The 14,517-nt window shown below is 43.3% G+C and overlaps 2 protein-coding genes across 6 annotated transcripts in view; one reads left to right on the forward strand and one right to left on the reverse strand.

The window, feature by feature from the left end:
• The window catches only part of LOC106572732 (sodium channel protein type 8 subunit alpha), a 126,323-nt gene extending 122,884 nt beyond the window's left edge, over nt 1-3,439 (reverse strand). For 4 of the 5 annotated variants that reach the window (XM_045696377.1, XM_045696375.1, XM_045696376.1 and 1 more), the window contains exon 1: nt 3,293-3,439. The gene's annotated coding sequence lies outside the window, so the exon portion shown is untranslated. Of the gene's footprint in view, nt 1-2,496; nt 2,797-3,292 lie in introns of those variants that run through there. The other variant, XM_045696374.1, reaches the window with a different exon arrangement.
• A 597-nt stretch (nt 3,440-4,036) lies between these two features.
• Nucleotides 4,037-11,962, forward strand: LOC106572794 (transmembrane protease serine 12). Its single transcript, XM_014147272.2, has 5 exons — nt 4,037-4,208; nt 4,643-4,826; nt 5,206-5,483; nt 10,451-10,593; nt 10,769-11,962. Exons 1-5 carry the CDS (start codon nt 4,049-4,051, stop codon nt 11,003-11,005), a joined length of 1,002 nt encoding a protein of 333 aa, XP_014002747.2. The 5' UTR covers nt 4,037-4,048; the 3' UTR covers nt 11,006-11,962.
• Nucleotides 11,963-14,517: the final 2,555 nt, after the last annotated feature.

Below are 14,517 nucleotides of genomic sequence, written 5' to 3' on the forward strand. Positions count from 1 at the left end.
TGTTCCCATATCACCCTGTCACGTCTGTCTGAAGAATGGGACCAAAGCACAGCATGTATATCGTTCCACATTTTATTATAACAGTGAAACTATGCAAGGCATATAAATAAACTAATAAACAAAACAACAAACCGTGACGAAGAGGTGCAACATACACTTACTCAACACTTACTCAAAACACACAATCTCCCACAAACCCAGGTGGGAAAAACAACTACTCTAGTATGATCTCCAATTAGAGACAATGATGACCAGCTGCCTCTAATTGGAGATCATCCCCCCCCAAAAAAACATAGAAATACAGAAACAAGAACATGACAACATAGAAAATCTAAACTAGACACAACCCGTCACGCCCTGACTTACTCTACCATAGAAAATAAAAGCTTCTATGGTCAGGACGTGACACACCCTCACATAATAGGGTTCTGCACATGACACTAGTACATAATCATGTTGGGGCATCTGTCACAAGACCATTTCTAAACACGGCCACAATCACTACTCAACAACATACAATGTTTCTCTATGATATGACTTCAGTCAAAGTGCAATTTCTTTCTCTCTCTCACACGCACGCACGCACACACACACACACACACACACACACACACACACACACACACACACACACACACACACACACACACACACACACACACACACACACACACACACACACACACACACAAACTGCCCTCATCAATATTTGAAGTCAATATTCTTAACGTTTTTGTCCCTCTCAAGCTCATGTCATCAAGCTGTCCAGAGTCCAGGTCTGGTATACTCGTATAAGGACAATTCACACAAACTACAAATGATACATTCTACAGCCTACATATTCTGTAGAGGGTTCATCTAACCTCTGAACCAAGGTAAGGGAGGATGAGCCCTACATCCAAAATGGCCTATCATTTATCATGTACAAACCTGCAAATATCGAAACGTCCTGCTAACATATTGCAATGAATAACGTTGTATAAATCTCACGATTTCAAATTAAATATTAAATTCAACCAACGATAAAAACGTAAATGTCCGTGTTTGTCCTCACACACTGAATGCTCGTTCACTGTAGAGCTTGTTGTATAACTGTGTTGTTTGCATTGACACAATATAACTAAATACAGGGATTGACAACGTAACCAACCTTACAGGCAGCCCGAAACACTTTTATTAACAGGTTAGAATAGCAACAATATTGCAGCCTAAAATCAGAGATAAGAGAAAGAAGGGAAAAGGGATTGGAATGCAGTTATCTGTCCCTCGTCCCGCGCCTGTCACGGGCGCTGTCCATTTCAGCACCACAAGATCGAGAGAGGCAAGCGAGAGAGTTGTGGCTCAAATATCTTGTAACAAAAATCATTTTCAATGCAATATCAACATGCACACTCTTTTTCTTTGATTGATTTACTCCGAAAAAGTATTGCATTGGGGCGTTAATGATAACAGGACAAGATATTTGGGCAGAAATGGATCTTAGGATGCAGGCCATGAGTCTAAAGTCATAGGCTACATTAATACTAACAAGGATATGGTGCTGCAGGTGTCGTATAATCCGATAATGGAATATGTTCCGTTGATTAAACAAACACAAGCAATATCAAATGTTTTTTCAGGCTACAGCGTTTACTTACCTACGTAAATGTTATCACACTGGCTAATGTAAGATTAGGCTAGCCTATGCATCACCATAACTTCGATAGCAACCATCCCTCATATTCTATTCTTGCTTGGACCCAGTGGGACATAATACGAAATGAACCATTTTCTGTCATTTTCTTTCATCCGGTGCCGGTTCACCGGGCTAGTTTTATGTAACCATCGTAGACAGAGTATACAGAAAGCGCCATGCAGCTCTTACTGTTAACGACGGTGTCTCACAGGGAAACCCGTGGCTACTTCAAATGTCCTTACTTCACTTAATGACAAACATTTTCCAAACATAGCCTAGGATACACATTCAGCGACATGGTATGATGTCAAATGGCAATGTATATTATGTAACGAAGGAGGCAGATCTCAGTGTGTTGCACCAGAACCTGCCATGTTCCTGGCAGTCGATGGCCCTATCCATTTCAGACTACTATTGTTTACTACAAACTCAATGACAGCAATCTCCCTGCCAAAGACATGCACACTAGTTTAGTGTGTCGTTGTTATCTAATCTGAGGAGTAATAGGCTAAACACCGTCAATCGAGTAGCACTGAATGTTTTGATGTATAACAAAACGTGTGTTTTAATATCGATCATTCTACCGTTGCCAATCTTATCACAAAGTCAGTTTGTAGACTTACTGTACATAATACGACAAATTAACCATCGTGCACAGATATTGCAATGTACGCGTTCAGCACCAGCCTACCCAAAAGTGCGGCACATCACAGCCTAGGAAACACAACGAAATGCTGCAGTGGGTGGTTTCTATGTTAGGTTTTTAAGCGGTTATATTTTCCCACCGTGCAAAATGTCCCATGTTGAACACATAGTCCTACCTTATCGCAATCAACATAGTAGACTCAGGAAAAATCATTTTCTCCGATAATTCAATGTTTCTAGGATATTCTGAGCGTTTTACGCGCTGCCTAGTCCTAAAGTCGGCTCCAACTGAAGGAAGACGAGATGTAGGCTACCACACCCGTAAAGCCATGTCGACCACCTGATCGATACCAGGGTATATGTATGCAACGAAATTACACTGGTTGTAAGGTTCTTGCTTTGATTATCAATTTTGAGATGAAAGGTTGATGAAAAAGAGTGGTGGAGGATAGCAGCATAGTTTCAAAGGCTCTGGCACCACAGAAAACACCCCTACATGTTAGAATAGGCTCGATTAGATGGATGAGCATTTTGGAGGAAGATGGGGAGAGAATGATCTCGTCAGGCTACTGACGCCAATATTGGCAGCGTTTCATAACTACCACGAAATGAAATACAATTTAAGCACAAAATCATAACTAGTTGTTTGATAATCATAATTTTTTAAAAATATTTAAATCGTTGAGTTTTTGAAGCTGTCAGAATTGTGGCCATCGTCGCCTTATAGTTTTTCCTATTTGTCTGAACAATATTATGGCTAGCTCAGTGAAGGATATTAGCAATATATCGATTAAGCTTAAATATAACGGGAATCAGTTTGAGGCTAAGGCAGGCAGCCAATTCAAGCAAAAAATAAGAAGATGCTGGTCAGAGAGCGGCTCTGCGACATTTTTATCAGGTTATTGAGACTATAGAACCAACCAATTCATCAAAACATGCAACCATTTTAGAAAAAGCTAAGAATTGACCTACTTTATAAGCATTACAAGGAACCCAGAAAGGCGTTGCTCGACTGCAGATGTCGAAACGATTCAGGAGAAACGGGGGTTGCCGCCATATTGTAGCTGCTACCTCTCAGTGCTTGCAGCTACCCTGGCTGCATAATTGATGACTCTCAGCAGAAATGTAAGGGAGTGTCGGCAATTGCATTTTACTGAAGAAATCAGTGACCACCACCACCATTCATTTGTGCGTCAAAAACAGACATACTGTACATATGAACAAACTAAAGAGGTGAATTGTTATCTAACTTTTGTTCAAATACCTCGACAAGAGGTGAAATAGTTAAAAATACTAGCCTGTAGGGCGTTCAGCACAGGCACAGCAACTGAATGGGCCATATCAGCTGACAATTGTGGACCACTTTTTTCAGTCTTGTAAGATTTATGATGGATGATATGCCGTTTAGGCTACTGCAGACCTACATCGTGGCCAATGTAGCCTAATGAGTTGTTGGCATACAATAATGTTTTACTGTCTGTAAGTGATCATTAGGCTATTGATGTGGGCTACAGTGATGACACGAGACACTGCGTAAATTGGGCCTAATATTCGTTGCAAATAATTATATGGAAAATATGAAATGATATTGTAGCCTATGATAGCCGGTATCGACATTATCCCAGTCCCTAGTTATTGATAAGTGACCTCACACATAGCCTACAGTAAAACAATTGTGACCAAACTTTTACGTCACAAAGCCGACACCTCTTTGCTTTGGAACAATACATGAATGAATCAAGCAATGATTGGAGATCCACCAAGCCACCTGCCAGTTTAGTCCACCTACATTTTCCTCACATAAAGATGGACTTTAGGACATTTGGAATCTTTTTACAATGTGCCCTGTCCATAAGTGTATTGCTATCTGAAGTTTCAGCACAAGAAAGTAAGTCATAGATCAATACCAGATGTATCATGAAAAGACTTGTGCGCAACGAGCGCGCAAAATGTTGCCAATAAGCGATGACGCGAAAGCTGATTCCAGCCTACTGAGGGAGGCTTGTGCTACCGGTGCTGGCACATGCGCAGATTAAATATACCGCTGGAACGCCGATTAAATCGTTCACTTGTCCTAATAATTCGAAACCAGGTGTTTTAATCAGAAAACCAGGTGTTTTAATCAGTGTATGTTTACTTTGATTAAGACCTTACACCGATTATGATAAGCAGAGTAAAGGGTGTTTACTTTTGCCATACTCGGCCTACTGTGATAATCAGTTTCATATGTAATCATTAGTGCGCATGCTTGACCTGCATAACTTTCAACAGAAACTTACATTTACATTCTACATTTACATTATTCTGCGTTGGTGATGACAGCATGCGGACAGCGGCCGTTGGTGGACGATCCAGGAGGGTCACGTGTTGTTGGAGGGCGCAATGCACCTTTGGGTGCATGGCCTTGGCAGGTCAGCGTGCAGGTGAGGTCCTGGCACCTCTGTGGCGGGACCGTCCTCAACAGCCTCTGGGTGCTCACCGCTGCACACTGCTTCACTATCGTTCCGTGAGTCATCTATATAACCAACATGAAATACATTACATGGATAGCTTATATTAAATCTACATAGGCTACCCAGCCATCACCATGCCTAATCATACATGCAAAAAGATAAAGCCAAACAGATGAACAGGTAGGCTACAATCACTTGAGATACATCATTGAAAGTGTCACTGATAAAAAATATTTTCAATTGCTTATAGGCTTAATAAGACAAAAGGATTTAACTTAGAAATTACATTGCATTGACAGATACATACTCTCTCATCCTTCAATATTGCCTTTTTCCTTCTAGTCAGTAAACGATGGAAAAAGCTGCTGATACTCTAATGCTCAAAATAATAATTTCTGTTTAACCCCCCCCAACTGCTTTTGCTGCACCCAGACCCCATAGGATGTCCAGTCTGCGCGTGGTGGCAGGACTCAACGTACTAACAGAACCAGGGCGGTACTCCCAGCGCCGCTATGTTGTGGAGGTCAGAGCTCATGAGAAGTTCCACCACCCCAGCTACTCCAACGACATAGCTCTTCTGCATCTCAGCTCTCCCCTGGAGTACACAGACTTTGTCCAGCCTGTCTGTACAGTGGAAGACGAGATGGAGGAGTTCAACTTAAACCTCAACCAGTGTTTCGTCAGTGGTTGGGGCAGCACTTCTTTCAAAGGTTTGTGTGGGATCTATTAGGAAATTACAATACAATATGATACAATACAACCGTTATCAATCAAACTGTAACATCGGAAACTGGCCTCCTGCTCTGCTCTCAACCCCCTCGTATAACACAAACACATTGATTTGAGAGGACCACAGGGTCAGCCACAGTGCAGCACCCCTGGATGAAGAGAAGTTTAGGCGTTAAGAGCCTTAGCCTGGGTACCAGTTTGTTTGTGCCATCATGCCACTCCTTGTCATGCATGACAAGGAGTTGACATGATTGCACAAACATTTCTGGGACCAGGCTATGAGGGTATAACAGTGCTGAATGTTGAATTTAGCAGTAGATGAACACAGCATGTTTTTTTATTTATTTTTATTTCACCTTTATTTAAACATTTAGGCCAGTTGAGAACAAGTTCTCAATTACATTACAACTGCGACCTGGCCAAGATAAAGCAAAGCAGTGCGACACAAACAACAGAGTTACACATGGGATAAACAAACGTACAGTCAATAACACAATAGAAAAATCTATATACAGTGTGTGCAAATGTAGTAAGATTAGGGAGGTAATGCAATAAATTGGCCATAGTGGCAAAATAATTACAATTTAGCAATTAAACACTGGAGTGATAGATGTGCAGAAGATGACCCTGTACTGTGGCTGACCCTGTGGTCTTCTCAAATGGATGTGTTTGTGTTATATGGGGGGGTTGAGAGCAGAGTAGAGATAGTGGGGTGCAAAGGAGCAAAAAAATAAGTAACAATATGGGGATGAGGTAGTTGGGTGGACTATTTACCGATGGGCTGTGTACAGGTGCAGTGATCATTAAGCTGCTCTGACAGCTGATGCTTAAAGTTAGTGAGGGAGATATAAGACTCCAGCTTCAGTAATTTTTGCAATTTGTTCCAGTCATTGGCAGCAGAGAACTGGAAGGAAAGGCAGCTAAATGAGGAGTTGGCTTTGGGGATGACCAGTGAAATATACCTGCTGGAGCGCGTGCTACGGGTGGGTGCTGCTATGATGACCAGTGATCTGAGATAAGGCAGGGCTTTACCTAGCAAAAACGTATAGATGACCTGGAGCCAGTGGGATTGGCGACGAATATGAAGAGAGGGCAGCCAACGAGAGCATACAGGTCGCAGTGATTGGTAGTGTATGGGGCTTTGATGACAAAACGGATGGCACTGTGATAGACTACATCCAATTTGCTGAGTAGAGTGTTGGAAGCTATTTTGTAAATGACATCGCTGAAGTCGAGGATCGGTAGGATAGTCAGTTTTACGAGGGAATGTTTGGCAGCATGAGTGAAGAATGCTTTGTTGCGAAATAGGAAACCAATTCTAGATTTAATTTCGGATTGGAGATGCTTAATGTGAGTCTGGAAGGAGAGTTTACAGTCTAACCAGACACCTAGGTATTTGTAGTTGTCCACATATTCTAAGTCAGAACTGTCCAGAGTAGTGATGCTCGACGGGCAGCGAGCGGTTGAAGAGCATGCATTTAATTTTACTTGCATTTAAGAGCAGTTGGAGGCCACGGAAGGAGTGTTGTATGGCATTGAAGCTCGTCTGGAGGTTTGTTAGCACAGTGTCCAAAGAAGGGCCAGAAGTATACAGAATGGTGTCGTCTGCGTAGAGGTGGATCCGAGAATCTCCAGCAGCAAGAGCGACATCATTGATGTATACAGAACAAAAGAGTCGGCCCAAGAAATTGAACCCTGTGGCACCCCCATAGAGACTGACCGAGGTCCGGACAACAGGCTCTCCGATTTGACTCTGAACTCTATCTGAGAAGTAGTTGGTGAACCAGGCGAGGCAGTCATTTGAGAAACCAAGGCTGTTGAGTCTGCTGATAAGAATGTGGTGATGGCCAGGTCGATGAAGACGGCTGCACAGTATTGTCTTTTATCGATGGCGGTTATGATATCTTTTAGGACCTTGAGTGTGGCTGAGGTGCACCCATGACCCGCTCGGAAACCAGATTGCATAGCGGAGAAGGTACGGTGGGATTCGAAATGGTTGGTGATCTGTTTGTTAACTTGGCTTTCGAAGACTTTAGAAAGGCAGGGTAGGATAGATTTAGGTCTGTAACAGTTTGGGTCTAAAGTGTCTCCTCCTTTGAAGAGGGGGATGACCGCGGCAGCTTTCCAATCTTTAGAGATCTCAGACAATACGAAAGAGAGGTTGAACAGGCTAGTAATAGGGGTTGCAACAATTGTGGCAGATAATTTTAGAAAGAAAGGGTCCAGATTGTCTAGCCCAGCTGATTTGTAGGGGTCCAGGTTTTGCAGCTCTTTCAGAACATCAGCTATCTGGATTTGGGTGAAGGAGAAATGGGGGAGGCTTGGGCAAGTTGCTGTGGGGGATGCAGAGCTGTTGACCAGGGTAGGGATAGCCAGGTGGAAAGCATGGCCAGCCGTAGAAGAATGCTTATTGAAATGATCGATTATCGTAGATTTATTGGTGGTGACAGTGTTTCCAAGCCTCAGTGCAGTGGGCAGCTGGGAGGTGGTATTATTCTTGATGAACTTTAGTGTCCCAGAATTTTTTGGAGTTAGAGCTACAGGATTCAAATTTCTGTTTGAAAAAGCTAGTCTTTGCTTTGCTAACTGCCTGTGTCTATTTGTTCCAAACTTCCCTGAAAAGTTGCATATCGCGGGGGCTATTCGATGCTAATGCAGAACGCCACAGGATGTTTTTGTGCTGGTCAAGGACAGTCAAGTCTGGAGTGAACTAAGGGCTATATCTGTTCTTAGTTCTACATTTTTTGAATGGGGCATGCTTATTTAAGATGGTGAGGAAAGCACTTTTTAAGAATAACCAGGCATCCTCTACTGTTGGAATGAGGTCAATATCTTTCCAGGATACCAGGGCCAGGTCGACTAGAAAGGCCTGGCCTGAAGTGTTTTATGGAGCTTTTGACAGTGATGAGGGGTGGTCGTTTGACCGCGGACCCATTACGGACGCAGGCAATGAGGCAGTGATCACTGAGATCCTGGTTGAAGACAGCAGAGGTGTATTTAGAGGGCAGGTTGGTCAGGATGATATCTATGAGGGTGCCCGTGTTTACGGATTTAGGGTTGTACCTGGTAGGTTCCTTGATAATTTCTGTAAGATTGAGGGCATCTAGCTTAGATTGTAGGACGGCCGGGGTGTTAAGCATATCCCAGTTTAGGTAACCTAACAGTAAAAACTCTGAAGCTAAATGGGGGGCAGTTAATTCACATGTGGTGTTCAGGGCACAGCTGGGGGCTGAGGGGAGTCTATAACAAGCGGCAACAGTGAGAGACTTATTTCTGGAAAGGTGGATTTTTAAAAGTAGAAGCTCGAACTGTTTGGGCAGAGACCTGGATAGCATGACAGAACTCTGCAGGCTATCGCTGAGGTAGATTGCAACTCCACCCCCTTTGGCAGTTCTATCTTGGCAGAAAATGTTGTAGTTGGGGATTGAATCTTTGGTGGCCTTCCTAAGCCAGGATTCAGACACGGCTAGGACATCAGGGTAAGTGGAGTGTGCTAAAGCAGTGAATAAAACAAACTTAGGGATGAGGCTTCTGATGTTAACATGCATGAAACCAACACTTTTACGGTTACAGAAGTCAACAAATGATAGTGCCTGGGGAATAGGAGCGGAACTGGTGGCTACAGGGCCTGGGTTAACCTCTACTTCACCAGAGGAACAGCGAAGGAGTACGATAAGGGTACGGCTAAAGGCTAGAAGAACTGGTCGTCTAGTGCGTTGGGGACAGAGAATAAAAGGAGCAGATTTATGGGCGTGGTAGAGTAGATTCAGGGCAAAATGTACAGACAATGGTATGGTAGGATGCGAGTACAGTGCAGGTAAACCTAGGCGTTGAGTGACGATGAGAGAGGTCTCGTCTCTGGGACAAAAGAGCTATCTAAGGCATTTTGAGTGGGGCTGAGGGCTCTACAGTGAAATAAAACAGTAAGAACTAGCCAGGACAGTAGTAGGCAAGACATATTGACATTAGAGAGTCATAAAGCAAACAAAGGTGTTGATCAGGAGAGCTAAGACAACGGGTAAATGGCGATGAAAGGTCAGTTAGGTACATACAGGACCTGAGTTCGAGGCTGGGGCCGACAGGTAAAAAAAATGAGGTACCGTGTTATTGAAACAGTCCAGGGGGCATCAGCTGTGTAGCCGAGTGATCATAGGGTCAAAAGAGCAACAATAGGTGAGTCAGGGTGCCGTTCGGTAGTCACTACTATGCTTGGTGAGCAGGGGACACAGCGTTCAGAAAAGCTAGCGGGCCGGGGCTAGTAGATGGTTCTTCGGTGACATCGTAACATAATAGCCTGTTGACCACATCGGGCGATCACGTCGGCAGTCCAGTTGTGATGGATCGGCGGGGCTCCGTGTCGACAATAAAGAGTCCAGGCCAATTGGCAAAGGAGGTATTGTAGCCCTAGAATTAGCTGGTATATGGGCCTAGCTCGAGGCTAGCTGGTGCTTGCTTCGGGACAGAGGCGTTAGCTAACAGTAGCCACTTGTTTGCAGATAGCTAGCTGCGATGATCCGGTGTAATGATCCAGAGTGGCAGGAATCCGGTGATGTGGTAGAGAGAAGCAGTCCGATATGCTCTGGGTTGATATCGCGCTGTGCAGACAGGCAAGTGTTGTCTGAGCTAAGGCTGGCTGGCTGGCTGGCTGGCTGGCTGATGACCGAGAAAAAAGTGAAAACCGCTAGCCGTGGCTAACAAAGACTAGTAGCTAATTAGCTGGCTAGCTCCTGATGGAAGTTCCAGTTATAAGGAATAAAAATTGCAGATCCGTACCACATTGGGTGAGGCGGGTTGCAGGAAAGTATATTTAGTTCGTAGATAGAAAGTGAGATTAAGATATATACGAAAAAGACTGGCTATTTACATGGGATAAGCCACGGGATAAGACAAAGACAAACACACACGTCTTACACCATCTTGGAACAATGTGTGTCTGGTATCTCTTTAGGAAAGCCAATGGACACGCTGCAAGAAGCTGAGGTGGAGTTGTTTGAGCAAAATACTTGTAACCAGATCGACTGGTACAACGGTTACATCAAGAATGGAATGATCTGTGCTGGCTCTGAGACCGGGGTGGTCGACACATGTCAGGTGAGGTGGCCATTATGTCTGTGTCCAAAATGGCACCCAATTCCCTTTATACTGCACTACTTTTGACCAGAGCTCATGGAAAATAGGGTTCCATTTGGGACATAGTCCATTAGAATAAAGTTGTGTTCGCCATGATAATACCATAAACACACTCTGTTTTCACTGCATTATGAAGGGAGACAGTGGAGGTCCACTCCAGTGCTTCAGTGAGGATCAGGAAAAATTCTACATTGTTGGCGTGACAAGTTTTGGGGATGCCTGCGGATTGCCTAAAAGACCCGGAGTGTATACTAGGGCCAGCAAGTACTCAGCTTGGCTGAAGACAACTCAGTCAAAATCCCTGTCAGCCGTCTGTCAGCTAGATAACAGTTTCATCTTAGTCCTGTCCAGTGTAGTTTCTAGACTTATCTGAATGAGGTGAACTGCTGAATCTAGTCCAGTGTTTGACATAAACTACTCTCTCATGGATGGTCATTACATTTTGGTTTTGATGACTTTACGTGGTCAATAGTTCTGTCACTTCTCAGGAGTAGCCTAAATAAACCATATTATTCAAAGGCTCTGTAGGCTATATTTGATGGGTCATTTCAACAATTTTATGACTTTTGACGGATAAACCTGTGAAATGCCATAAGGCCATTGTTTCCACTGTCTTACTTTATCATAGTAGCTCATAAAAACATTAGCTAGGCCTTAAGGAACATGAAATTAAATGTTGTAGCATACTACTAATTTCTTGAGAGAATTCTATACTATTATATTCCTTATGCCTACTAGCCTACTTATATTGCAGCCTTTTGATCTCACAGGTTGCCAAAAATGTCAAGTTCAACCACTGAGCAGTGGCAGCTCGCCAATTAGTGTTAGGGGCGGCACCCTGCTTGTGATTGGTTATATAATTCATGGATTATGTTTTAAATGCGATGTAAATGTTTAAATTTTCCTGTTTCAAAACAATTTGAGTAATGTTCTTTTTCAACAGGGTTTGCATGATTCAGCTTAGCACATTTGGTAAACAACAGCTGGCAGAGCGCACCAAACCGGGTCAGGGTGTCATGGCATACTGTACCCAGTCAACACGCTGGGCTCTGGCGTATTCCGTTTGAGATACAGGGGAGTCGGAATGGACTCGGACTTGGGTGGTTTCATGCGGGCTGAGAATTTACAGAGTCCGGCAGAATCATATTACTCTGGGTTAATGGTAATCGGGCCGAATCCACTTCAGCTTATACAGCTCAATACATTTTTTCAGGAGTAAGGCCATTTAGGTTTTTATTACACTCTAAAAATTATGGGTTCTTCTAAGATCCTCAAAGTTCATTGAAGAACCTTAGGGTTCTTGGCACTGAAAATGGCTCCCAAAAGGTTCTTCCAAGAACCCCATAGGAGGTGGGGTTCATCAAGGAACCTTCTTAGTTGGTGGGGGTTCTTGCAGGAACCTAACTGCCCAACTGAAACATTTCGATTTGAAAGGACAACAGGTGCAGGCACTTAACTGAAAAATGTAAAGATCTCAATTTAAGGTAAGGTTTGTCCCTTGTATGATCTAAATTTTATATTGTTTTATGATAATACCATCTGTCTTTTCATATGTGTGCCAGTCTTTCTAAAACAGAAAATGGACACAATTCAATGGATATCAAGAGGTAAGAATATGTAGGCTATAAGAATATGTTGAAGGCTGGCTGTATTGCGTGCAGATGACTGAGCAGCTCGCTTTTGACAAAGGTATGTCAATTGGTACGTCATGCAGTTCGCATTTACCATCGTCCTCCCTTACCATTTCAATGAATATCCCATAGGTCATTATCAAAACAGGTTTTTTTCATTCACATTCAACACAAAAACCAAGCTATGAATTCTGTTGTGTGCATGTTTTGTTAATCATCTGCATAATTACAATTTTTTTGGATTCACAGACTTCACCCTACCTACACTTCTGATGAATATAACAGGAAACCTGTTTGATCACAATGCACTGTAAAATCATTCTGGCTATGGATACGGAGAACATCAACACATTAACATCAACACGCCAGAGGATATTCCCATCGGACTTGGGGCTCTGCTGGGAGTTTACCTCATTTAGATTTTATTATTCTTCTTTGCTACTAAAATCATAAACACTGAGGACTAAAATATTGTGGTGTTATTGTTATGTGTATTGTTATTATTATTATTAATAATAGGGCATGAGGGACAGGGGGGTTAGTTAAAAAATTAACCCCGAAAGGTTCTTCAAAAGGTTCTTTGAGGATCCATTAAAGGGTTCTTTGAAGAAATTATAAGGGTTCCCCCACAGTTTAACTTTGAAGAACTTGTAGGGGTTCCCCCACAATTTAACTTTGAAGAACTCGTAGGGGTTCCCCCACAATTTAACTTTGAAGAACTCGTAGGGGTTCCCCCACAGTTTAACTTTGAAGAACTTGTAGGGGTTCCCCCACAGTTTAACTTTGAAGAAACCCTAAAGGATAGTCTAGGAACCTTTTTATTTTTAGAGTGTAAAGCAGCGATTTGTTGGGGAGAAAAACGTCAAGGAAAGTTTTGCTAGCTAGCTCATTTTAGTTAGCTAACATTAGCTCTCTGGCTAATCCTCCATGGACATGGTAAGTTTACCTGTTATAGCTAGCTAGCTAACGTTTTGACATTCTGTTACTGTATCTGTTTAGTTAATGACAGAAATGTGTGTGTGTGTTCTCTCTCTCTCTCTCTCTCTCGCTCTCTCGCTCTCTCTCACAGCCAGGGAGAGATGATGATCACAATAGACATTTAAAATTTACATTTAAGTCATTTACATTTACATTTAAGTCATTTAGCAGACGCTCTTATCCAGAGCGACTTACAAATTGGTGCATTCACCTTATGATATCCAGTGGAACAACCACTTTACAATAGTGCATCTAAATCTTTTAAGGGGGGGGGGGGTTAGAAGGATTACTTTATCCTATCCCAGGTATTCCTTAAAGAGGTGGGGTTTCAGGTGTCTCCGGAAGGTGGTGATTGACTCTGCTGTCCTGGCGTCGTGAGGGAGCTTGTTCCACCATTGGGGTGCCAGAGCAGCGAACAGTTTTGACTGGGCTGAGCGGGAACTGTGCTTCCTCAGAGGTAGGGAGGCGAGCAGGTCAGAGGTGGATGAACGCAGTGCCCTTGTTTGGGTGTAGGGCCTGATCAGAGCCTGAAGGTACGGAGGTGCCGTTCCCCTTACAGCTCAGTAGGCAAGCACCATGGTCTTGTAGCGGATGCGAGCTTCAACTGGAAGCCAGTGGAGAGAGCGGAGGAGCGGGGTTACGTGAGAGAACTTGGGAAGGTTGAACACCAGATGGGCTGCGGCGTTCTGGATGAGTTGTAGGGGTTTAATGGCACAGGCAGGGAGCCCAGCCAACAGCGAGTTGCAGTAATCCAGACGGGAGATGACAAGTGCCTGGATTAGGACCTGCGCCGCTTCCTGTGTGAGGCAGGGTCGTACTCTGCAAATGTTGTAGAGCATGAACCTACAGGATTGGGTCACCGCCTTGATGTTAGTTGAGAACGACAGGGTGTTGTCCAGGGTCACGCCAAGGTTCTTAGCACTCTGGGAGGAGGACACAATGGAGTTTCTCTTTGATACTCTGATCTTCAATGTATTGACTCCAAGTCATTTAGCAGACACTCTTATCCAGTGCAAATAGCTTTAGATAACATTGTCATGTCCGTTGTCATGCTAGCTATGTGTTTGTGTGTGTTGTGCGTGTGTGACGGAGAGAGATAATGATCACAATAACTTATAGAAAAGATTCTCATCATGTCAACATTGTGTCATGCTAGCTTTGTGAGTGTGTGTGTGGTTGATTAATACAAATAGGAAACATTGATTGTGTGTGTGTGTGAGACATTGTTAGCTAGCCTAATTCTTGAAATGTGTACGCCCCAATATGAATGTGAAGT

The sequence above is a fragment of the Salmo salar genome, chromosome ssa15, assembly GCF_905237065.1.
Source record: "Salmo salar chromosome ssa15, Ssal_v3.1, whole genome shotgun sequence".
NCBI classification, from domain to species: domain Eukaryota; kingdom Metazoa; phylum Chordata; class Actinopteri; order Salmoniformes; family Salmonidae; genus Salmo; species Salmo salar.